We start from the raw sequence: 25,808 nt of genomic DNA on the forward strand, positions 1-25,808 counted from the left end.
TCATTTAAACCAATGTTCGTGAACGAGCCATTACCAACGTGCCAGTACCAAATGGACAATACAGAAAGGCTTTTAAACTCGTATCAAGATCTATATATGGAAAGAGTCTCACAGTAGCGTCTAAATATGGGAACAAACACTACTTGGTCACAGATCGTAGAGCCTTCCTGAAATGCGCTCGCAACCCTTTCTTCAAGCGTAGTCTTTTGTTAAGAAAAGACCATGTGATATTCTCTATCAATCAGAGGTCTCTCTTGGTCAACACTCCTACATATCTTGGTTATCACATACTCCAAATTGCTAAGACACGTCTCTACGAGTTCTGGTGTGAAGTGGAATACCAGTGTATGGTGATAATGCGAGTCTATTACATACAGACACGAACTCTTTCATCATTAAACTCGACTGTCAGGATGTGTTTGAAGAGATGAATAAGTCCCCTCTCTTCGACTGAATGGATTTTAACAACTTTCTTGACACTCACCAATCCTACTCAACAGCACGTGAAGGTGAACTAGGCTTGCTCAAGTTAGATATTGGGTCAAAGAGTATTAATCAATTAATTGCTCTTGGACGTAAAACATACTCACTCACCACACAGGATGGAGAACACACATGTTAGTGTAATGGAGTGCCATACCACCTCCGTGATAAACCATCACGCAAATCATTTCAACACACGCTTGAATCAAACACATCAATCCGCTTTGTGTCAAGATCTGTACGTAACTGTGCAAGGAAAGGAATGGAGCAAGGAATGTGCAAGGAACACATGGAGCATCACACTTCTATCACTGTGACACGTGGACACCACACCTGTATGGCTGGAACACATGGAATACAACGCTTCTATCAGTAGATTACATGAAATTCCAAGCCTCTATCACTGGGACACATAGATCTCAATGCCTCTATCACTGTAACTCATGTAATACCACTCCTCCATCACTGGAACACATGGAACACCACGCCTCTATCACTGGAACACATTGAACACCAGCACTCTATCACTGGAAAACATATAACACCACGCCTGTATCACTGAAACACATTAAACTCCACTCATTCGTCTATGGAACACATTAAACTCCACTCATTCGTCCATGGAACACATTAAACTCCACTCATTCGTCCATGGAACACAAAACACTCCCATAACGACTGGAACAATGCCAATCTTATATTTAGAGAGAACGACAGAACATTAACCTGTCCTAAAGCAGCAGTAATTAAGTAACACAAAAAGGGGGGACCAGGACCAATTTCAGCACAAGACTTTCAGAGTTATAATGACGATATCTAGATCTAGAGTTATCTAGAGATGATTTCGGGGCTTTTAGTGTCCCCGCGGCTCGGTCTTCGACCACGCCTCCACCCCCAGGAAGCAGCCCGTGACAGCTGACTAACACCCAGGTACCTATTTTACTGCTAGGTAACAGGGACATAGGGTGAAAGAAACTCTGCCCATTGTTTCTCGCCGGCGCCTGGGATCGAACCCAGGACCACAGGATCACAAGTCCAGTGTGCTGTCCGCTCGGCCGACCGGCTCCCTAAATGTGGACTAACATTATGCTCCTCCCCGAGGCCAGTGTTGTGGTGACATTATGTGGACTAACATTATGCTCCTCCCCGAGGTCAGTGTTGTGGTGACGTTATGTGGACTAACATTATGCTCCTCCCCGAGGTCAGTGTTGTGGTGACGTTATGTGGACTAACACTATGCTCCTCCCCGAGGTCAGTGTTGTGGTGACGTTATGTGGACTAACATTATGCTCCTCCCCGAGGTCAGTGTTGTGGTGACGTTATGTGGACTAACATTATGCTCCTCCCCGAGGTCAGTGTTGTGGTGACGTTATGTGGACTAACATTATGCTCCTCCCCGAGGCCAGTGTTGTGGTGACGTTATGTGGACTAACATTATGCTCCTCCCCGAGGTCAGTGTTGTGGTGACGTTATGTGGACTAACATTATGCTCCTCCCCGAGGCCAGTGTTGTGGTGACGTTATGTGGACTAACATTATGCTCCTCCCCGAGGTCAGTGTTGTGGTGACGTTATGTGGACTAACATTATGCTCCTCCCCGAGGTCAGTGTTGTGGTGACGTTATGTGGACTAACATTATGCTCCTCCCCGAGGCCAGTGTTGTGGTGACGTTATGTGGACTAACATTATGCTCCTCCCTGAGGTCAGTGTTGTGGTGACGTTATGTGGACTACACTATGCTCCTCCCCGAGGTCAGTGTTGTGGTGACGTTATGTGGACTAACACTATGCTCCTCCCCGAGGCCAGTGTTGTGGTGACGTTATGTGGACTAACATTATGCTCCTCCCCGAGGTCAGTGTTGTGGTGACGTTATGTGGACTAACATTATGCTCCTCCCTGAGGTCAGTGTTGTGGTGACGTTATGTGGACTAACATTATGCTCCTCCCTGAGGTCAGTGTTGTGGTGACGTTATGTGGACTAACATTATGCTCCTCCCTGAGGCCAGTGTTGTGGTGACGTTATGTGGACTAACATTATGCTCCTCCCTGAGGTCAGTGTTGTGGTGACGTTATGTGGACTAACATTATGCTCCTCCCTGAGGCCAGTGTTGTGGTGACGTTATGTGGACTAACATTATGCTCCTCCCTGAGGCCAGTGTTCACACTCCACTACAGTTTGTATAATGATGGGACCTTCACTTCCACAAACCCTTTACCTGCTGATAACACCCTTATCTCCTTACTTGACCACACCTTCCTCGCTCTGTTGTAGTATATGGGTAACATTAGTTAATACGGTTAACTCCAGTTAATACGGTTAACTCCAGTGAATATGGTTAACTTCAGTGAATATGGTTAACTTCAGTGAATACGGGTAACTCCAGTTAATACGGGTAACTTCAGTGAATTAATAGGGTAACTTGAGATATTGTTGAGCTCTATATGGAATTAAAAAGTCTAATATAACATTGCCTATGTATAATGAATGATAATATATCTGTGATTATAACAATGGAGATATGTTTCAATAATTGTTATTCTCACCTTGTAATAAAACACTGACTATCTATATATGAGAACAATATATGTCAGAGAATAGGAACAGTATTGTATGTACCTAACTGTTGTTGTTGTCATGTTGCAGTGAGTGTTGGCGTCTACAGCGGTGTCTCCCTCTCCCTGTAAGTTCACTCTTCATCATCACTTACAACTCTACATTTATATTATATATAATGCTTAAGTGTACTCTACAAAGCTTTAGTACATGTACGATATGTGTAGTAATGAAAAGTGAGAGCCACTGTATGGCAACGAGATACAACTGTGTCGCAGTGTGAGGTGAGAGACAACTGTGCATCAGGGAGAGGTGAGAGATAACTGTGTAGCAGTGAGAGGTGAGAAGCAAATGTATATCCATGAGAGGTGAGAGACAACTGTGTATCAGTGAGTTTTTTTTTCTACCACAAACGTGGCCACACATTTACAATGCTAACCAGCATATATACATTTTCTTCTGTCCTCCATGGACAGGGTTAGAGATGTGTTAAACATATAGTTCAAGGGTTTATTGAACAAACAACCACAGAAGGTAATTCGGTGCTTTTAAAATGCTAAGCTAACCTACATACGTAAATACATAGATACACAGATTTACGTAAGCCCTACATAAAGTGTTCGATGTGTCTTTTACATAGTGTCATTAATGTGCATTTACAAAGGTGACCTGTAATTCTGGTCAGCTTCCATATGTACTTTATACACATACATGTACATACACACACACACACACACATATATATGTACACATACATATATACATACATACATATATATACACACACACATACATTCACATACATTTGTCTCTTTTACTCTGACAGAGTGAGATAGCTGATAGAGAAACTAGTGTGCAATTAAGCACTTAATCACTGAAGGTGATGAAGGTGCTTTTACAAGCTCAGGTTATATAGTTACATCACATACATACATTATATAATTGATACATTACATGGTTAATCTTGGGTACAAGTCCAATATATCATCAAGTGTTCCAGTACTCATATAGAAATTACAAAGTCCAGTATACCTTAGCCCAGGAGGGCGAAAGTCAGTCAATATGGGACATTCTACAATATAATGTTCAAGAGAGTGCATGTTATCATTTTCACAAAGTTGACACATTGTGTACTCGACATTTGGGTTTTGAGAAAGCTGCCAGATACGTCTATATCCCAGGCGTATTCTGGCCATTATAACATTACATTGGCGGGTTCTTGTTCTATTAGTCCAATATGTGTTTACTTGTGTTTACTAGTTGTGTTTTTGCGGGGGTTGAGCTTTGCTCTTTCGGCCCGCCTCTCAACTGTCAATCAACTGTTTACTAACTACTTTTTTTTTTTTTTTTTTTTTTTTTTTTTTTTCCACACACCACACACACACACACACCCCAGGAAACAGCCAGTGACAGCTGACTAACTCCCAGGTACCTATTTACTGCTAGGTAACAGGGGCACTTAGGGTGAAAGAAACTTTGCCCATTTGTTTCTGCCTCGTGCGGGAATCGAACCCGCGCCACAGAATTACGAATCCTGCGCGCTATCCACCAGGCTACGAGGCCCCCATGTGAATGTCTCCTCACGATATCTATCATAATATTTAATGCTACAACTTTCCGGTCTTCGTGAATTTGTTAGGTCTGTGAGATCTTCATTAGATATTTGTTTAAGTATTCTCTTTGTCACTGCTAATGAAACACCCATAACAATTTCTACCACTGGTTTTCTGCAGGCTGTCTTTGCAAGGTGAGAGATAACTGTGTAGCAGTGAGATGTGAGAGACAAATGTGTACCAGTGAGAAGTGAGATACAACTGTGTATCCATCAGAGGTGAGAGACAACTGTGTATCAATCAGAGGTAGAGACAACTGTGTATCAGTCAGAAGTGAGAGACAACTGTGTATCACTGAGAGGTGAGAGACCACTGTATAGCATTGAGTGGTGAGAGACAACAGTATCAGTGAGAGGTCAGAGAAAACTGTGTAGCAGTAAGAGGTGAGAGACAACTGTGCATCGATAAGCGGTGTGAGACTACTTTGTATTAGTGAGAGGTGAGAGACAACTTTGTTTCAGTGAGAGGTGAGAGACAACTTTGTTTCAGTGAGAGGTGAGAGACAACTGTGTATCAGTGAGAGGTGAGAGACTACAGTGTAGCAGTGAGATTTGAGAGACAACTGTGTAGCAGTGAAAGGTGTGCGAACACAGTGTAGCAGTGAGAAGTGAGAGACAACTGTGTAGCAGTGAGAGGTGAGACACAACTGTGTAGCAGTGAGTGGTGTGAGACAACAGTGTAACAGAGAAAGGTGAGAGACAACAGTGTAGCAGTCAGTGATAAGAGACAACAGAGAAGCGGTCATAGGTGAGAGAGAACTGTGTAGAAGTCAGAGGTGAGAGAGAACAGTGTAGAAGTCAGAGGTGAGAGACAACAGTGTAGTAGATAGAGATGAGAGACAACAATTTAGTCGTAAGAGGTGTGAATCAACAGTGAAGTAGTGAGAGGTGAGGGACTACAGTGTAGCAGTGAGAGGTGAGAGACTACAGTGTAGCAGTGAGGCTTGAGAGACAACTGTGTACCAGTGAGAGGTGAGAGACAACAGTGTAGCAGCAAGAGGTAGGAGACAACAGTGAAGCAGAGAGAGAGGAAAGAGACAACTGTGTATCAGTGAGAGGTGAGAGACAACTGTTTAGCAGTGAGTGGTGGGAGACAACAGTGTAACAGTACGAGACGAGAGGCAACGGTGTAACAGTGAGAGGTGAAGGACTACAGTGTAGCAGTAAGAGGTGAGAGAAAACAATGTAGTAGTGAGTGGTGAGAGATAAGTGTTGCAGTGAGAGGTGTGAGAAAACAGTGTAGCAGTTAGAGGTAAGAGACTACAGTGTAGCAGTGAAAGGTGATAGGCAACTGTTTAGCAGTGAGAGACAACTGTGTATCAGTCAGAGGTGAGAGACAACTGTACTCACCTAGTTGTACTCACTTAGTTGTGTTTGCGGGGGTTGAGCTCTGGCTCTTTGGTCCCGCCTCTCAACTATCAATCAACTGGGGTACAGATTCCTGAGCCTACTGGGCTCTATCATATCTACTGTTGAAACTGTGTATGGAGTCAGCCTCCACCACAACACTCCTTAATGCATTCCATATGTTAACTACCCTGACACTCTGACTGTGTATCAGTCAGAGGTAGAGACAACTGTGTATCAGTCAGAAGTGAGAGACAACTGTGTATTAGTGAAAGGTGAGAGAAAAATGTGAAGTAGTAAGAGTTGAGAGACAACTGTGTATCGGTGAGAGGAAACACTACTGTGTATCAGTGAGAGGTGAGAGACAACTGTGAATTAGTGCGAGGTGAGAGACAACTGTGTATCGGTGAGAGGAAACACTACTATGTATTAGTGAGAGGTGAGGGACAACTGTGTATCAGTGAGAGGTGAGAGACAACTGTGAATTAGTGCGAGGTGAGAGACAACTGTGTAACAGTGAGAATTGAGAAAAAACTGTGAATCAGTGAGAGGTGAGAGACAACTGTGTATCAGTGAGACGTGAGAAAAAACATTGTATCAGTGAGAGGAGAGAGACAACTGTGTATCAGTGAGGTGAGAGACAACTTTGTATTGATGAAAGGTGAGAGACAACTGTGTCGCAGTGAAAGGTGAGAGACAATTGTTTAGCAGTGAGAGGTGAGAGACAATTTTGTATTAGTGAAAGATGAGAGAAAACTGCGTAGCAGTGAGAGGTGAGAGACAACTGTATATCAGTGAGAGACAATTGTGAACCAGTGAGAGACAACTGTTTTTCAATCAGAGGTGAGAGATAACTGTGTATCAGTCAGAGGTGAGAGACAACTGTGTATTTGTGAAAGGTGAGAGACAACTGTGTAGAAGTGAGAGGTGAGAGACAACTGTGTAGCAGTGACAGGTGAGAGACAACTGTGTTTCAGTGATAGGTGAGACACAACTGTGTTTCAGAGAGAGGTGAGAGACATCTGTGTATCAATAAGAGGAGAGAGACATCTCTGTATCAGAGAGGTGAAAAACAACTGTATCAGGGAGAGGTGAGAGAGAACTGTGTAGCAGTGAGAGGAGAGAGACAAAGGTGTAGCAGTGAGAGGTGAGAGACAACTGTGTAGCAGTGAGAGGGGAGAGACAAAGGTGTAATAGTGAGAGGTGAGAGACAACTGTGTATCAGTGAGAGTTGAGAGACAAATGTGCAGCTGTGAGAGGTGAGAGACAACTGTGTGGCAGTGAGAGGTGAGAGACAACTGTGTATCAGTGAGAGGTGAGAGACAACTTTGCATAACTGAGACACAAATGTGTTTCAGTGAGAGGTGAGGCATAACTGTGTTTCAGAGAATGGTGAGAAACAAGTATGTAGAAGTGAGAGATAAGAGACTACTGTGTATCAGTGAGACTCAACTGTGTAGCAGGGATATGTGAGAGACTACTGTGTATCAGTGAGAGGTGAGAGACAACTGTATATCAATGAGAGGTGAGAGACAACTGTGTATCAGAGAGAGGTGAGAGACAACTGTGTATCAGTGAGAGGTGAGAGACAACTGTGTATCAGTGAGAGGTGAGAGACAACTGTGTATCAGTGAGAGGTGAGAGACAACTTTGCATAACTGAGACACAAATGTGTTTCAGTGAGAGGCGAGAGACAACTGTGTATCAGTGAGAGGTGAGAGACAACTTTGCATAACTGAGACACAAATGTGTTTCAGTGAGAGGTGAGAGACAACTTTGCATAACTGAGACACAAATGTGTTTCAGTGAGAGGTGAGAGACAACTTTCCATAACTGAGACACAAATGTGTTTCAGTGAGAGGTGAGAGACAACTGTGTAGCAGTGAGAGATGAGAGACCACTGTGAAGCAGTGAGAGGTGAGAGACAACTGTGTATTAGTGAGAGGTGAGAGACATCAGTTTTGCCGTAAGAGGTGTGAGACGACAGTGTAGCAGTGAGAGGTGAGGGACAACAGTAGAGGAGTGAGTGGTAAGAGACTACAGTGTAGCATTGAGAGCTGAGAGCCAACAGAGTAGCAGTCAGAGGTGAGAGACTACAGTGAAGCTGTAAGAGGTAGGAGGCAAAAGTGTAGCTGAAAGAGGAGACAACTGTGTATCAGTGAGAGGGGAGAGACAACTATGTAGCAGTGAGAGGTGAGAGACAACAGTGTAACAGTGAGAGGTAAAGATAACAGTGTAGCAGTGAGAGATGAGAGGCAACTGTGTAGCAGTGAGAGGTGAGAGACAACAGTGTAACAGTGACAGTTGAGAGACTAGAGTGTAAAAGTGAGAGCGATAAGACAATCGTGTAGCAGTGAGAGGTGAGAGACAATTGTGTATCAGTCGGAAGTGAGAGAAAACTGTCTTAGTGAAAGGTGAGAGAAAACTGTGTAGTAGTAAGATGTGAGAGAAAACTGTGTAACAGTAAGAGGTGAGAGACAACAGTGTAGCAGTCAGAGGTAAGAGAGTAAGTGTAACAGTGAAAGATGAGAGATAACAGTGAAGTAGTCAAAGGTGAGAGAGAACAGTGTACAATTAGAGGTGAGAGACAAAAGTGTAGAATTAGAGGTGAGAGACAAAAGTGTAGTAATGAGAAGTGTAGCACAGACTTCAGTGTGGCAGTGAGAGAAGAGAGACAACTGTGTATCAGTGAGAGGTGAGAGACTTCAATGTAGCAGTGAGAGGTGAGAGACTACAGTGTAGCAGTGACAGAGAGAGAAAACATTACAGCAGTAGGTGGTCAGAGACAACTGTGTAGCAGTGAGTGGTGAGAGACCACAGTGTAGTATTTACAGGTGAGAAACAACAGTGTAACATTTAAAGGTGAGAAACAACAGTGTAGCAGTGAGAGGTGAGAGACAACAGTCTAGCACTGAGAGGTGAGAGTCAACAGTGTTGCGGTGAGAGGTGAGAGAAACAGTGTAGCAGTGAGAGGTAAGAAACTTAAGTGTAGCAGTGAGAGGTGAGATACAATATTGTTGCAATGAGAGGTGAGAAACTTCAGTGTAGCAGAGAGAGATGAGAGACTACAGTGTAGCAGTGAAAGGTGAGACACAACAGAATATCAGTCAGGGGTAAGAGACTTCAATGTAGCAGTGAAGGGTGGGAGATAATAGTGTAGCAGTTAAAGGTGAGAGAGAACAGTGTAGAGTCAGAGGTGAGAGACAACAGTTTTACCGTAAGAGATGAGAGACAATTGTGTAGCAGTGAGAGGTGAAAGACAACAGCGTAGCAGTTAGAGGCGAGAGACAACTGTGTATGAATGTGCGGTGATAGACAACTGTGGTAGCAATGAGAGGTGAGTGACAACAGTGTAACAGTGAGAGGTAGAATCAACAGTGTAGCAGCGAGAGGTGAGAGACAAAAGTGTAGCAGTGAGAGGTGAGAGACAACTGTTTATCAGTGAGAAGAGAGAGACAAAGGTGTAACAGTGAGAGGTGAGAGACAAAAGTGTATCAGTCAGAGTTAAGAGACCGCAGTGTAGCAGTAAAAGGTGTGAGATAACAGTGTAGCAGTCAAAGGTGAGAGAGAAAAGTGTAACAGTCAGAGGTGAGAGACAACATTTTAGCAGTGAGAGGTGAGAGACTTCCTTTGTGACAGTAAGAGGTGAGAGACAACAGTGTATCAGTGAAAGGTGAAAGACAACAGTGTATCAGTGAGAGACTTCAGTGTAGCAGTAAGAGGTGAGCGACTACAGTGTAGCAGTGAGGGAGAGACAACAGTGCAGCAGTGAGAGGTAAGAGACAAACATTGTAGCAGTTAGAGGCGAGAAACAACAGAGTTACTGAGAGAGGTGTAAGGCAACCGTGTCGCCGTCAGAGGTAAGAGACTACAGTGTAGCAGTGAGAAGTGAGAGACAACAGTGTAGCAGTGAGAAGTGAGAGACAACAGTGTACCAGTGAGAAGTGAGAGACAACTGTGTAGCAGTGTGAGGTGGAAGGTAACTGCGCAGCAGTGAGAGGTGAGAGGCACTACAGTGCCTCAGTGAAGTGGGAGACAACTGTGTAGCAGTAAGAGGTGAGAAACAACAATGTATCAGTCAGAGGTAAGGGAATTCAGTGTAGCAGTGAAAGGTGACAGATAACAGTAAAGCACTCAAAAGTGAGAGAGAACAGTGTAGAGTCAGAGGTGAGAGACAAAAGTGTAGCAATGAGAAGTGAAGCACAGACTACAGTGTGGCAGTGAGAAGTGAGAGACAACAGTGTAACATTTATAGGTGAGAAACAACAGTGTAGCAGTGAGAGGTGAGAGACAACAGTCTAGCAGTGAGAGGTGAGAGACAACAGTGTTGCGGTGAGAGGTGGGAGAAACAGGTAGCAGTAAGAGGTGAGAAACTTAAGTGTAGCAGTGAGAGGTGGGAGACTACAGTGTAGCAGTGAGAGGTGAGATACAATATTGTAGCAATGAGAGGTGAGAAACTTCAGTGTAGCAGTGAGAGGTGAGAGACTACAGTGTAGCAGTGAAAGGTGAGACACAACAGTATATCAGTCAGAGGTAAGAGACTTCAGTGTAGCAGTGAATGGTGGGAGATAACAGTGTGGCAGTGAGAGGTGAGAGACTACAGTGTAGCAGTGGGACGCAATAGAAAACAGTGAAGCAGTGAGAGGAGAGAGACAACTGTGTATCAGTAACAAGTGAAAGACAACAGTGTTGCAGTGAGAAGTGAAAGACAAAAGTGTACCAGTAAGAGGTAATAGACTACAGTGTAGCAGTTATAGAAGAGAGATAAGAGAGGTGAGAGACAACTGTGTATCAGTGAAAAGAGAGAGAGAGAACTGTGTAGCAATAGGATGTGAGATACAACAATGTATCTGTCAGAGGTAAGAGACTTCAGTGTAGCACCGAAAGGTGAGAGATAACAGTGTAGCAGTTAAGGGTAAGAGGGAACATTGTAGAATCAGAGGTGTGAGGCAACAGTGTATCAGTGAGAGGTAAGAGACAACTGTGTAGCAGTGAGAGTTAGAGTCAACAGTGTAGAAGTGAGAGATGAGAGGCAACTGTTTAGCAGTGAGAGGTGCGAAACTTCAGTGTAGCAGTGAGAGTTGTGAGACTACTGTGTATCAGTGAGTGGTGAGAGACAACTGTGTATCAGAGAGAAGTGGAAGACAACTGTGTAGCAGTAAGTGGTGAGAAACAACAATGTATCAGTCAGAGGTAAGGGACTTCAGTGTAGCAGTTAAAGGTGAGAGATAACAGTGTGGCAATGAGAGGTGAGAGACAACTGTGTATCAGTGAGAAGTGAAAGACAACTGTGCAGCAGTGAGAGGTGAGAGACAACTGTGTATCAGTGAAAGGTGAGACACAATTGTGTAGCAGTGAGAAGTGAGAGACAACTATGAGGCAGAAAAACAACTGTGTATCAATCAGAAGGAGAGACAACTGTTTATCAGTCAGTAGACAGACAACTAAGTATAAGTGAAAGGTGAGGGAAAACTGTGTAGCAGTGAGAGGTGAGACACAACTGTGTATCAGTGAGAGGTGAGACACAACTGTGTATCAGTGAATGGTGAGAGAAAACTGAGTATCAGTGAGAGGTGAGAGACAACTGTGCATAAATGAGACACAAATGTGTTTCAGTGAGATGTGAGAGACAACTGTGTAGCAGTGAGAGGTGAAAGGCCACTGTGAAGCAGTGAGAGCTGAGAGACAACTGTGTATCAGTGAGAGGTGAAAGACAACAGTTTTGCCGTATGAGGTGTGAGACGACAGTGTAGTAGTGAGACGTGAGGGACAACCTTGTATCAGTGAGTGGTAAGAGACTACAGTGCAGCAGTCAGAGGCGAGAGACAACTGTGTAGCAGTGAGAGGTGAAAGATAACAGTGTAGCAGTGAGTTGTGAGAGACAACTGTGTATCAGTGAGAGGTGAGAGACAACTGTGTATCAGTGAGAGGTGAGAGACAACTGTTTTGACATAAGAGATGATAGACAACTGTGTAGCAGTGAGAGGAGAAAGGCAACAGTGTAGCAGTGAGAGGTGAGAGACAACTGTGTGTCAATGTGAGGTGAAAGACAACAGTGTAGAAGTGAGAGGTGAGAGACAACTGTTTATCACTGAGAAGTAAGAGAACAGTATTGCAGTGAGAGGTGAAAGACAAAAGTGTATCAGTCAGAGGTAAGAGACCGCAGTGTAGCAGTAAAAGGCGAGAGATAACAGTGTAGCAATCTAAGGTGAGAGAGAACAGTGTAGCAGTTAGAGGTGAGAGACAACTGTGTAGCAGTCAAGGGGGAGAGACAACAGTGTAGCAATGAGAGGTGAGAGACTTCCTTTGTGGCAGTAAGATGTGGTAGACAACAGTGTATCAGTGAATGGTGAAAGACAACAGTTTATCAGTGAGAGACTTCAGTGTAGCAGGGAGAGGTGACCGACTACAGTATAGCAGTGAGGGAGAGACAACAGTGCAGCAGTGAGAGGTATGAGACAACACCCTAACAGTGTGATGTGAAAGAAACAGTATAGCAGTGAGATGTGTTTCACAACTGTGAATCAGTGACAAGTAAGAGACAACTGTGTAGCAGTGAGAGGTGAGAGACAATAGTGCAGCAGTCAGAGTTAAGAGACAGCTTTGTAGCAGTGAGAGGTGAGAAACTTCAATGTAGCAGTTAGAGGTGAGAGACAACAGAGTTACAGTGAGAGGTGTGAGACAACCGTGTAGCAGTCAGAGGTAAGAGACTACAGTGTAGCAGTGAGACGTGAGAGACAATAGTGTAGCATTTATAGTTGAGAAGCAACAGTGTAGCAAAGAGAGGTGAGAGACTACAGTGTAGCACTGAGAGGTGAGAGAACTGTATAGGAGTAAGAGGTGAGAGACAACAGTGTAGCAGTCAAAGGTGAGAAAGAACAGTGTAGAGTCAGGGTTGAGAGACCAAAGTGTAGCAATGAGAGGTGAAAGACTACAGTGTTGCAGTGGATTGTAGTAGAAAACTGCGTAGCAGTGCGAGGTGAGAGACAAAAGTGTACCAGTATGAGGTCATAGACTACAATGTAGCAATTAAAGAAATGAGATAACAGGGTAGCAGTCAAAAACGAGAGAAAACAGTGTGGCAGTAAAAGACGAGAGATAACAGTGAAGCAGTCAAAGGTGAGAGAGAACTGAGTAGCAGTGAGAGGTGAGAGATAACCGTGTATCAGTGAAAGGTGAAAGACAACAGTGTATTAGTGAGAAGTGAGAGACTTCAATTTAGCAGTGAGAGGTGAGAGACTGCAGTGTAGCAGTGACAGAGACATCACTGCAGTGTAGCAGTGACAGAGACAACACTGCAGCAGTAAGAGGTCAGAGACAACAGTGCAGCAGTGAGATGTGTGACACAACTGTGTATCAGTGAGATGCGAGAGACAACTGTGTTGCAGTGAGAGGTGAGAGTCAACAATGTAGCAGTGAGAGGTGAGAGACACAGTGTAGCAGTGAGAGGTGAGAAACTTCAGTGTAGCAGTGAGAGGTGAGAGACTACAGTGTAGCAGTATGAGGTGAGACATGACATTGTAGCAGTGAGAGGTGAGAAACTTCAGTGTAGCAGTGAGAGGTGAGAGACTACAGTGTAGCAGTGAGAGGTGAGAGACAACTGTGTATCAGTGAGAAGTGAGAGACAACTGTGCAGCAGTGAGAGACAACAGTGTAGCAGTGAGAGGAGATAGACAACAGTGTAGCAGTCAGAGGTGAGAGACCACAATGTAGCAGTGAGAGATGAGAGACAAAAGTGTAGCTGTGAGAGGTGAGAGACTACAATGTAGCAGTGAGAGGTGAGAGCTAACTATGTAGCAGTGAAAGGTCAGAGACAACAGTGTAGCAGTGAGAGGTGAGAGACAACACTGTGACTTGTCCTGACCCAGGTATATGTGTTGTCCTGACCCAGGTATTTGTATTGTCTTGACCCAGGTATTTGTATTGTCTTGACCCAGGTATTTGTATTGTCTTGACCCAGGTATTTGTATTGTCTTGACCCAGGTATTTGTATTGTCTTGACCCAGGTATTTGTGTTGTCTTGACCCAGGTATTTGTATTGTCTTGACCCAGGTATTTGTGTTGTCTTGACCCAGGTATTTGTATTGTCTTGACCCAGGTATTTGTATTGTCTTGACCCAGGTATTTGTATTGTCTTGGCCCAGGTATTTGTGTTGTCTTGACCCAGGTATTTGTGTTGTCTTGACCCAGGTATCTGAGTCATGTGACCGTGTTGTTATAATTAATGTTATCTACAGAGTGAACTCACACTAAGGTAGAGGTTGTGGCCGTCAGTCTGGGGTCGCGGGTTCGAGTCACCCAAGTCCTCCAGCTGATTGTCTCATTAATGTTATCAATAAAGGATGATAATTATTGTTGAAAATGTCTTCTTCTTGAGCAAAGTTTTGGGGTTTGTGGCCAACAAAAGTTGTTGTTTTGGGTTAATATATAATTTTGTTGCTTGCTTTTTGTTCCTTTATTATTACCCAAATGTTTGGACAGGAACGTTGACGACGACTCCTCAGGTGTGACAGTATCACCTGTCAGGTCCCCCCGACGGTCTCCCAGGTCCACCACCACCAGGGCGCCGGACATCACCATGGTGTACCCGGTCATGAACGTCTTCCCTGGTAGAGTGCCCGCCTACTGCCTCTCCGGCGACCCGTCACAACGCATAGACGGTCACATTGTACCACGCTACTATAGCAGTCCCAAAATTCAACGTAAGTATTAACTCAAGTGCCGTAAGTCACTCTCCTATGACGGCCTTAATCTCTCTCTTATCTTAAAACACGATGTTACCTTTTTTTGGACGATTATCACGGACATAATTAATGATAATACTCCAGAGTTTATGTCACACTGAGGGTGACAGGTATTGAACAAGTTTATCATGATGTTAAGAATGATACATCTAGTGTTCCATAGGTGACGGGGATGGCAGTGTACGGCTCTGGTGGGTGCCTGGTGTGGAGAACACAGCCCGAGGAGTGGTGTGTGGCGCCCCTGGAGCTCTTCCACACTACACAGTCTCTGCCCCACTCATGAAGCAGGAAGGTAATGTTCACAGCTTGACCCAAGTTACCTGTTGTACCTGACAAGCCCAGTGCCAGTATGGTCAGCCCGGGGTCAGTGTGGTCAGCCTGGGGTCAGTATGGTCAACCCGGGGTCAGTATGGTCAGCCCGGGGCCAGTATGGTCACGCTGAGGCCAGTATGGTCAGCCTGGGGTCAGTATGGTCTGCCCGCGGGGCCATATGGTCAGCCCGGGGTCAGTATGGTCAGCCCGGGGTCTGTATGGTCAGCCTGGGGTCAGTATGGTCAGCCCGGGGCCAGTATGGTCAGCCTGGGGTCAGATGGTCAGCCTGGGGTCAGTATGGTCAGCCCGGGGTCAGTATGGTCGGCCCGGGGTCAGTATGGTCAGCCTGGGGTCAGTATGGTCAGCCCGGGGCCAGTATGGTCAGCCTGGGGTCAGTATGGTCAGCCTGGGGTCAGTATGGTCAGCCCGGGGCCAGTATGGTCAGCCTGGGGCCAGTATGGTCAGCCCGGGGTCAGTATGGTCAGCCCGGGGTCAGTATGGTCAGCCTGGGGTCAGTATGGTCAGCCCGGGGTCAGTATGGTCAGCCCGGGGTCAGTATGGTCAGCCTGGGGCCAGTATAGTCAGCCTGGGGTCAGTATAGTCAGCCCGGGGCCAGTATGGTCAGCCTGGGGTCAGTATAGTCAACCCGGGGCCAGTATGGTCAGCCTGGGGCCAGTATGGTCAGCCTGGGGCCAGTATAGTCAGCCTGGGGTCAGTATAGTCAGCCCGGGGCCAGTATGGTCAGCCTGGGGTCAGTATGGTCAGCCTGGGGTCAGTATGGTCAGCCTGGGGTCAGTATAGTCAGCCTGGGGTCAGTATAGTCAGCCCGGGGCCAGTATGGTCAGCCTGGGGTCAGTATGGTCAGCCTGGGGTCAGTATGGTCAGCCTGGGGTCAGTATGGTCAGCCTGGGGTCAGTATGGTCAGCCCGGGTCCAGTATGGTCAGCCCGGGGCCAGTATGGTCAGCCCGGGGCCAGTATGGTCAGCCCGGGGTCAGTATGGTAAGCCCGGGGCCAGTATGGTCAGCCCGGGGCCAGTATGGTCAGCCCAGGGCCAATATGGTCTGCCTGGGGCCAGTATGGTCAGCCTGGGGTCAGTATGGTCAGCCTGGGGTCAGTATAGTCAGCCTCGGGTCAGTATAGTCAGCCTGGGGCCAGTATGGTCAGCCCGGGGTCAGTATGGTCAGCCCGGGGCCAGTATAGTCAGCCTGGGGCCAGTATGGTCAGCCCGGGGCCAGTATGGTCAGCCCGGGGTCAGTATGGTCAGCCAGGGGTCAGTATGGTCAGCCCGGGGTCAGTATGGTCAGCCCGGCACCAGTATGGTCAGCCAGGGGTCAGTATGGTCAGCCCGGGGCCAGTATGGTCAGCCCCGGGGTTAGTATGGTCAGCCCGGGGCCAGTATGGTCAGCCAGGGGTCAGTATGGTCAGCCCGGGGCCAGTATGGTCAGCCTGGGGTCAGTATAGTCAGCCCGGGGCCAGTATGGTCAGCCCGGGGCCAGTATAGTCAGCCTGGGGTCAGTATAGTCAGCCCGGGGCCAGTATGGTCAGCCTGGGGTCAGTATAGTCAGCCCGGGGCCAGTATGGTCAGCCCGGGGCCAGTATGGTCAGCCCGGGGTCAGTATGGTCAGCCCGGGGCCAGTATGGTCAGCCAGGGGTCAGTATGGTCAGCCCGGGGCCAGTATGGTCAGCCCGGGGTCAGTATATTCAGCCCGGGGTCAGTATGGTCAGCCCGGGGCCAGTATGGTCAGCCTGGGGTCAGTATGGTCAGCCTGGGGTCAGTATGGTCAGCCCGGGGTCAGTATGGTGAGCCTGGGGCCAGTATAGTCAGCCTGGGGTCAGTATAGTCAGCCCGGGGCCAGTATGGTCAGCCTGGGGTCAGTATAGTCAGCCCGGGGCCAGTATGGTCAGCCTGGGGTCAGTATAGTCAGCCCGGGGCCAGTATGGTCAGCCTGGGGCCAGTATGGTCAGCCTGGGGCCAGTATAGTCAGCCTGGGGTCAGTATAGTCAGCCCGGGGCCAGTATGGTCAGCCTGGGGTCAGTATGGTCAGTGTGGGAACCGACCTGTGAGTTTTATATTTGTTTAATTTATATGAATTTATATTTACGTTAATTTATATACTTCGATAGCAATTTGTATAATGATAAGTGGACTGTATTTCTGCAATAATCTCAATCTCACAAATCGATCCTCTACACATTAGGGGGGGTTATTAAATTAATATATATGCAGCCAATCAAACTACAGGAATAAACTACATACATTGAAGAGGTTCCTTATCTTATAGTACAGCAGGTTAGTCCACCAGGTATAACTAGGGTGTAGACACCAAATTATCCTCTTTGAGGTAGCTTCCATATCACCCAGTAAACAAATCTTGCTTCCTCGTCTTGACCTGTCAAAAGTGAGCTAGCTGTGAAGCCAGAATCCTATATATGACAAGTATATCAGAGAAAACACTATACAGTACATGGAACAATAAAGACCTGGCTTAATTACCTTTAGTTTGAGGCTTCCACGTGCTCTAACCGGGTCACCCTATATAATGACATTAATGGCCACAAATGAAGATACATGGGTTTCGGAAAGAACACTTAACTTGAATTTGTAGACAGCGTGTTGACAATGGTACACCTTTGGTTTCCATAACACTACGTCCAAGTAAATTTAACAGGAGCCGAATTTGCTCCCGTGTAAGCCTCTGGTCTAGTACAAACAATGGCTGTTTAACACTCCATACTATTGACGTTACTGGCCGACATTGTCCAGATATGATAGGAGCTAAATTTGCTCCACACGTCTCGGAGGTGACACAACAATGGCTGCCCTCCTTCCTCCTTCTCTGACGCCTGGCTTACATTGTCCACATTTCAGAAAGTGATAGAAGGGTCACATTTACTCTACTTTAATATTGATAATTAAGTTAATTTATATGAGATGTTTTTCTGATGGTAAAGTCCAAAGACTAATGTATTTAAGAATAATTCCCACCATAATAGGTGGTGAATTATAATAGTATGTGGTGATGATATCCCGTTTTCTTTAGACGGTAATTCCACTACAAGTTACGTTTTCTATGGATAACTTGTTTATACAATACAGCTATTATCTGTATGATTATTAAATGGTGTCGGATTTTCCGACAGTCAGCCTGGGGTCAGTATGGTCAGCCTGGGGTCAGTATAGTCAGCCTGGGGTCAGTATAGTCAGCCCGGGGCCAGTATGGTCAGCCTGGGGTCAGTATGGTCAGCCTGGGGCCAGTATGGTCAGCCTGGGGTCAGTATGGTCAGCCTGGGGTCAGTATGGTCAGCCCGGGTCCAGTATGGTCAGCCCGGGGCCAGTATGGTCAGCCCGGGGCCAGTATGGTCAGCATGGGGTCAGTATGGTAAGCCCGGGGCCAGTATGGTCAGCCCGGGGCCAGTATGGTTAGCCCAGGGCCAATATGGTCTGCCTGGGGCCAGTATGGTCAGCCTGGGGTCAGTATGGTCAGCCTGGGGTCAGTATGGTCAGCCTGGGGTCAGTATAGTCAGCCTCGGGTCAGTATAGTCAGCCTGGGGCCAGTATGGTCAGCCCGGGGTCAGTATGGTCAGCCCGGGGCCAGTATGGTCAGCCTGGGGTCAGTATGGTCAGCCTAGGGCCAGTATGGTCAGCCAGGGGCCAGTATGGTCAGCCCAGGGCTAATATGGTCTGCCTGGGGCCAGTATGGTCAGCCTGGGGTCAGTATGGTCAGCCTGGGGCCAGTATAGTCAGCCTGGGGTCAGTATAGTCAGCCCGGGGCCAATATGGTCAGCCCGGGGTCAGTATGGTCAGCCCGGGGTCAGTATGGTCAGCCTGGGGCCAGTATCTTGAGGTTATCTTGAGATGATTTCGGGGCTTTTTAAGTGTCCCCGCGGCCCGGTCCTCGACCAGGCCTCCACCCCCAGGAAACAGCCCGTGACAGCTGACTAACACCCAGGTACCTATTTTACTGCTAGGTAACAGGGGCATAGGGTGAAAGAAACTCTGCCCATTGTTTCTCGCCGGCGCCTGGGATCGAACCCAGGACCACAGGATCACAAGTCCAGCGTGCTGTCCGCTCGGCCGACCGGCTCTCCCCGGGGCAGTATGGTCAGCCTGGGGCCAGTATGGTCTGCCTGGGGTCAGTATGGTCAGCCCAGTGAAAGTATGGTCAGCCTGGGGTCAGTATGGTCAGCCCGGGGTCAGTATGGTCAGCCCGGGGCCAGTATAGTCAGCCTGGGGTCAGTATGGTCAGCCTGGGGTCAGTATATTCAGCCTGGGGCCAGTATGGTCAGCCTGGGGTCAGTATAGTCAGCCCGGGGCCAGTATGGTCAGCCTGGGGTCAGTATAGTCAGCCCGGGGTCAGTATGGTCAGCCCGGGACCAGTATGGTCAGCCCAGGGCCAATATGGTCGGCCTGGGGTCAGTATGGTCAGCCCGGGGCCAGTATGGTCAGCCCGGGGCCAGTATGGTCAGCCTGGGGTCAGTATGGTAAGCCCGGGGCCAGTATTGTCAGCCCGGGGCCAGTATGGTCAGCCCAGGGCCAATATGGTCACCCTGGGGCCAGTATGGTCAGCCCGGGGTCAGTATGGTCAGCCCGGGGCCAGTATGGTCAGCCTGGGGCCAGTATGGTCTGCCGGGCCTGGGGTCAGTATGGTCAGCCCGGGGTCAGTATGGTCAGCCCGGGGTCAGTATGGTCATCCCGGGGCCAGTATGGTCAGCCTGGGGCCAGTAAGGTCTGCCTGGGGTCAGTATGGTCAACCCAGTGAAAGTATGGTCAGCCTGGGGTCAGTATGGTCAGCCCGGGGTCAGTATGGTCAGCCCGGGGCCAGTATGGTCAGCCTGGGGCCAGTATGGTCTGCCTGGGGTCAGAATGGTCAGCCCGGGGTCAGTATGGTTAGCCCGGGGTCAGTATGGTCAGCCCGGGGCCAGTATGGTCAGCCTGGAGCCAGTATGGTCAGCCTGGGGCCAGTATGGTCAGCCTGGAGCCAGTATGGTCAGCCTGGGGTCAATATTGTCCGCCTGGGGTCAGTATGGTCAGCCTGGGGCCAGTATGGTCTGCCTGGGGTCAGTATGGTCAGCCCGGGGTCAGTATGGTCAGCCCGGGGTAAGTTAGGTTAGCCCGGGGCCAGTATGGTCAGCCTGGGGTCAGTATAGTCAGCTTGGGGCCAGTATGGTCTGCCTGGGGTCAGTATGGTCTGCCTGGGGCCCGAATGGTCAGCCTGGGGTCAGTATAGTCAGCTTGGGGCCAGTATGGTCAGCCTGGGGTCAGTATGGTCTGCCTGGGGCCCGAATGGTCAGCCTGGGGTCAGTATGGTCAGCCCGGGGTCAGTATGGTCAGCCCGGGGTAAGTTAGGTTAGCCCGGGGCCAGTATGGTCAGCCTGGGGTCAGTATAGTCAGCTTGGGGCCAGTATGGTCTGCCTGGGGTCAGTATGGTGTGCCTGGGGCCAGTATGGTCAGCCTGGGGTCAGTATAGTCAGCTTGGGGCCAGTATGGTCAGCCTGGGGTCAGTATGGTCTGCCTGGGGCCCGAATGGTCAGCCCGGGGTCAGTATGGTCAGCCTGGGGTCAGTATAGTCAGCCCGGGGCCAGTATGGTCAGCCAGGCGCCAGTATGGTCAGCCCGGGGCCAGTATGGTTAGCCAGGCGCCAGTATGGTCAGCCAGTGGCCAGTAGGGTCAGCCCGGGGCCAGTATGGTCAGCCAGTGGCCAGTAGGGTCAGCCCGGGGCCAGTATGGTCAGCCCGGGCTCATTATGGTCTGCCTGGAGCCAGTATGATCAGCCTGGGACCAGTACGTCAGCCCGGGGTCAGTATGGTCAGCCTGGGGCCAGTATGGTCAGCCCAGGGGTCAGTATGATCATCCTGAGGTCAGTATGGTCAGCTTGACGCCATTATGGTCAGCCTGGGGAAAGTATGGTCAGCCAGGGGCCAGTATGGTCAGCCTGGGACCAGGCTTGACGCCAGTATGGTCAGCCTGGGGAAAGTATGGTCAGCCAGGGGCCAGTATGGTCAGCCTGGGACCAGTATGGTCAGCCTGGGACCAGTATGGTCAGCCTGGGGCCAATAGGTTCAGCACGGGGCCAGTATGGTCAGCCCGGGGCCAGTATGGTCATCCCGGGGCCAGTATGGTCAGCCCGGGGCCAGTATGGTCAGCCTGGGGCCAGTATGGTCAGCCTGGGGCCAGTATGGTCAGCCCGGGGCCAGTATGGTCAGCCTGGGACCAGTATGGTCAGCCCGGAGTCAGTATGTTCAGCCCGGGGCCAGTATGGTCAGCCTGGAGACAGTATAGTCAGCCCAGGGTCATTATATTCTGCCTGGGGCCAGTCTCTTCAGCCCGGGGTCTGTATGGTCAGCCTGGGTCGTGTATGGTTAGCCCGGAGTCAGTATGATTTACCTGGGGGCCAGTATGGTCAGCTTGGGACCAGTATGGTCAGCCTGGAGCCAGTATGGTTAGCTTGGGACCAGTCTGGTACGCCCGGGGTCAGTATGGTCAGCCTGGGACCAGTATGGTCAGCCTGGGGCTAGTATAGTCAGCCTGGGGCCAGTATGGTCAGCCTGGGGCCAGTATTGTCAGCCTGGGGCCAGTATGGCAGCCTGGGGCCTGTATAGTCAGCCTGGGGCCAGTATGGTCAGCCTGGGGCCAGTATGGTCAGCCTGGGGCCAGTATGGTCAGCCTGGGGCCAGTATGGTCAGCCTGGGGCCAGTATAATCAGCCTGGGGCCAGTATGGTCAGCCTGGGGCCAGTATGGTCAGCCTGGGGCCAGTATAGTCAGCCTGGGGCCAGTATGGTCAGCCCGGGGCCAGTATGGTCAGCCTGGGGCCAGTATAGTCAGCCTGGGGCCAGTATGGTCTGCCTGGGGCCAGTATGGTCAGCCTGGGGTCAGTATTGTCAGCCTGGGGCCAGTATGGTCAGCCTGGGGCCAGTATGGTCAGCCTGGGGCCAGTATAGTCAGCCCGGGGCCCGTATATATGGTCAGGCTGGGACCTGTATGGTCAGCCTGGGGTCAGTTTGGTCAGCCCGGGACAAGTATATAGTCAGCCCGTGGCCAGTATGGTCAGCCAGGGGCCAGTGTGGTCAGCCCGAGGTCAGTATAGTCAGCCTGGTGTCAGTATGGTCAGCCCGGGGTCAGTATGGTTTGCCCGGGCCAATTTGGTCAGCCCGGAGCCAGTAAGGTTAGCACGTGCTCAATATTGTCAGCCCGGGGCCAGTATGGTCAGCCCGGGCCAGCTTGGTCAGGCTGGGGTCAGTATGGTCAGCCCGGGGTCAGTATGGTCAGCCTGGGACCAGTATGGTCAGCCTGGGACCAGTATGGTCAGCCTGGGGCCAATAGGTTCAGCACGGGGCCAGTATGGTCAGCCCGGGGCCAGTATGGTCATCCCGGGGCCAGTATGGTCAGCCCGGGGCCAGTATGGTCAGCCTGGGGCCAGTATGGTCAGCCTGGGGCCAGTATGGTCAGCCCGGGGCCAGTATGGTCAGTCTGGGACCAGTATGGTCAGCCCGGAGTCAGTATGTTCAGCCCGGGGCCAGTATGGTCAGCCTGGAGACAGTATAGTCAGCCCAGGGTCATTATATTCTGCCTGGGGCCAGTCTCTTCAGCCCGGGGTCTGTATGGTCAGCCTGGGTCGTGTATGGTTAGCCCGGAGTCAGTATGATTTACCTGGGGGCCAGTATGGTCAGCTTGGGACCAGTATGGTCAGCCTGGAGCCAGTATGGTTAGCTTGGGACCAGTCTGGTACGCCCGGGGTCAGTATGGTCAGCCTGGGACCAGTATGGTCAGCCTGGGGCTAGTATAGTCAGCCTGGGGCCAGTATGGTCAGCCTGGGGCCAGTATTGTCAGCCTGGGGCCAGTATGGCAGCCTGGGGCCAGTATAGTCAGCCTGGGGCCAGTATGGTCAGCCTGGGGCCAGTATGGTCAGCCTGGGGCCAGTATGGTCAGCCTGGGGCCAGTATGGTCAGCCTGGGGCCAGTATAATCAGCCTGGGGCCAGTATGGTCAGCCTGGGGCCAGTATGGTCAGCCTGGGGCCAGTATAGTCAGCCTGGGGCCAGTATGGTCAGCCCGGGGCCAGTATGGTCAGCCTGGGGCCAGTATAGTCAGCCTGGGGCCAGTATGGTCTGCCTGGGGCCAGTATGGTCAGCCTGGGGCCAGTATTGTCAGCCTGGGGCCAGTATGGTCAGCCTGGGGCCAGTATGGTCAGCCTGGGGCCAGTATAGTCAGCCCGGGGCCCGTATATATGGTCAGGCTGGGACCTGTATGGTCAGCCTGGGGTCAGTTTGGTCAGCCCGGGACAAGTATATAGTCAGCCCGTGGCCAGTATGGTCAGCCAGGGGCCAGTGTGGTCAGCCCGAGGTCAGTATAGTCAGCCTGGTGTCAGTATGGTCAGCCCGGGGTCAGTATGGTTTGCCCGGGCCAATTTGGTCAGCCCGGAGCCAGTAAGGTTAGCACGTGCTCAATATTGTCAGCCCGGGGCCAGTATGGTCAGCCCGGGCCAGCTTGGTCAGGCTGGGGTCAGTATGGTCAGCCCGGGGTCAGTATGGTCAGCCCGGGGTCAATATGGTCAGCCCGGGGTCAGTATAGTAAGCCTGGGGTCAGTATGGTCAGCCCGGGGCCAGTATGGTCAGCCCGGGGCCAGCTTGGTCAGGCTGGGGTCAGTATGGTTAGTCTGGGGCCAGAATGGTCATCCCGGGGCCAGTATGGTCAGCGTGGGGCCAGTATGGTCAGCCTGGGACCAGTATAGTCAGGCTTGGGCCAGTATGGTCAGCCTGGGGCCAATATGGTCAGCCTGGGGCCAATATGGTCAGTCTGGGGCCAGTATGGTCACCCTGGGACCATTAGGGTCAGCCCGGGGTCAGTATGGTCAGCCCGGGGCCAGTATGGTCACCCTGGGACCATTAGGGTCAGCCCGGGGTCAGTATGGTCAGCCCGGGGCCAGTATGGTCAGCCTGGGGCCAGTATGGTCAGCTTGGTGTCGGTATGGTCAGCCTGGGGCCAGTATGGTCAGCCTGGGGCCAGTATGGTCAGCCTGGGGCCAGTATGGTCAGCTTGGAGCCAGTATGGTCAGCCTGGGGCCAGTATGGTCAGCCTGGGGCCAGTATGGTCAGCTTGGTGTCGGTATGGTCAACCTGGGGCCAGTATGGTCAGCCTGGGGCCAGTATGGTCAGCTTGGAGCCAGTATGGTCAGCCTAGAGTCAGTATGGTCAGCCTGGGGCCAGAATGGTCAGCCTGGGGCCAGAATGGTCAGCCTGGGGTCAGTATGGTCAGCCTGGGGTCAGTATGGTCAGCCTGGGACCGTATGGTCAGTCTGGGGCCTATGGTCAGCCCGGGGCTAATAGGGTCAGCAGGATCAGCACAAGGCTAATAGGGTCAGCTCGGGGCTAGTATGGTCAGCCTGGGACCCATAGGGTCAGCCTGGGGCCAGTATGGTCAGCTTGTGGCCAGTATGGTCAGCCCGGGGCCAGTATGGTCAGCTTGGGTCCAGTATGGTCAGCCTGGAGCCAGTGGGGTCAGCCTGGGGCCAGTATGGTCAGCCCAGGGCCAGTATGGTCAGCCTGGGGCCAGTATGGTCAGCCCGGGGCCAGTATGGTCAGCCTGGGGCCAATATGGTCAGCCCAGGGCCAGTATGGTCAGCCTGGGGCCAGTATGGTCAGCCCGGGGCCAGTATGGTCAGCCTGGGGCCAATATGGTCAGCCCAGGGCCAGTATGGTCAGCCTGGGGCCAGTATGGTCAGCCTGGGGCCAGTGTGATCAGCCCGGGGCCAGTGTGACCCCTGACCTGCTGTACAAGCAGCCTGTTCTCGCAAGCGTTCTCAACGACAAGAATCTGTCGTACTAAAGTGTGTTATTCCAACTAACAGCCAGTATGTATCGTCATACCATACATCACTGTCAGTCAGTGAGACTTGATAGAAAACGGCTCAATGTCAATTTCGTGAGCAGCTCCCATTTTCTAGTACGACAGTTTTCAGTCTTAAGTAAAGTATGTGAAAATGTGACGCGCTATTAAGACGGGTTGCAGCTAGTCCGGTGATAGTTAGAGCCACTACAGGAGAGGACAGTGTACGAAGTGGTTACTCTAATATAAGTGTACCAACCTGCTCTGAATCACCCAGCCTAGCGTTGAGAAAATTGTCCAGCGAAGGAGTTAACATTTCATGCATCTGGAGCAGCCCGTCCTCAGACCAAGTCTTTTCCATCCAGCGGTCGACCCCAAGGACGCATTCATAAATTTTAACATGCTGGTCATTCAAAACAGGAATTTTCTCAAATATAAATTAATATTATAATATATTAGCATATTGTGCATATATAGGTATAGGTTAGGTTAGATTAGGTGTTTAGGTTCTGTTGGTGATTATTTGTATTTGTAGTTCGTGGGTGAAACATTTATAGCATTGTGGTTCGAACAGAATTCGTGAGTGAAGCACTTGTTCCAGAAGTGTTCGAACGTCATCAGTTGTGAGTCGTGTGTAAACTGTTTTACATTCATAAACCAGCCCTTCCTCCAAACAAAGACCCAAAAGTGATTCCATGCACCCGCTAAACCCCCTGTTTATGAATGAAAAACGTTTTACACATGACTCACAACCGATGACGTTCGAACACTTCCGGAACAATTGCTTCACTCACGAATTCTGTTCAAACCATGACGCAGCCCGTCCTCCAAACAAAGATCCAAAAGTGATTCCATGCACCCGCCAAACCCCCTGTTTATGAATGAAAAACGGTTTACACACGACTCACAACTGCTGACGTTCGAACATATCCGG

General features: G+C 49.9%; 1 protein-coding gene across 1 annotated transcript in view; it reads left to right on the top strand.

The window, feature by feature from the left end:
* LOC138358051 (uncharacterized) overlaps window positions 1-25,808 on the top strand; it is a 43,782-nt gene that overhangs the window by 11,874 nt on the left and 6,100 nt on the right. Inside the window, exons 2-4 of the mRNA XM_069315518.1 lie at window positions 3,127-3,163; window positions 14,477-14,697; window positions 14,903-15,031. Of these exons, the coding sequence (XP_069171619.1) occupies window positions 3,127-3,163; window positions 14,477-14,697; window positions 14,903-15,031 (387 nt within the window). The remainder of the gene's footprint in view (window positions 1-3,126; window positions 3,164-14,476; window positions 14,698-14,902; window positions 15,032-25,808) is intronic.

The sequence above is a fragment of the Procambarus clarkii genome, chromosome 81, assembly GCF_040958095.1.
Source record: "Procambarus clarkii isolate CNS0578487 chromosome 81, FALCON_Pclarkii_2.0, whole genome shotgun sequence".
Classification (NCBI taxonomy): Eukaryota; Metazoa; Arthropoda; class Malacostraca; order Decapoda; family Cambaridae; genus Procambarus; species Procambarus clarkii.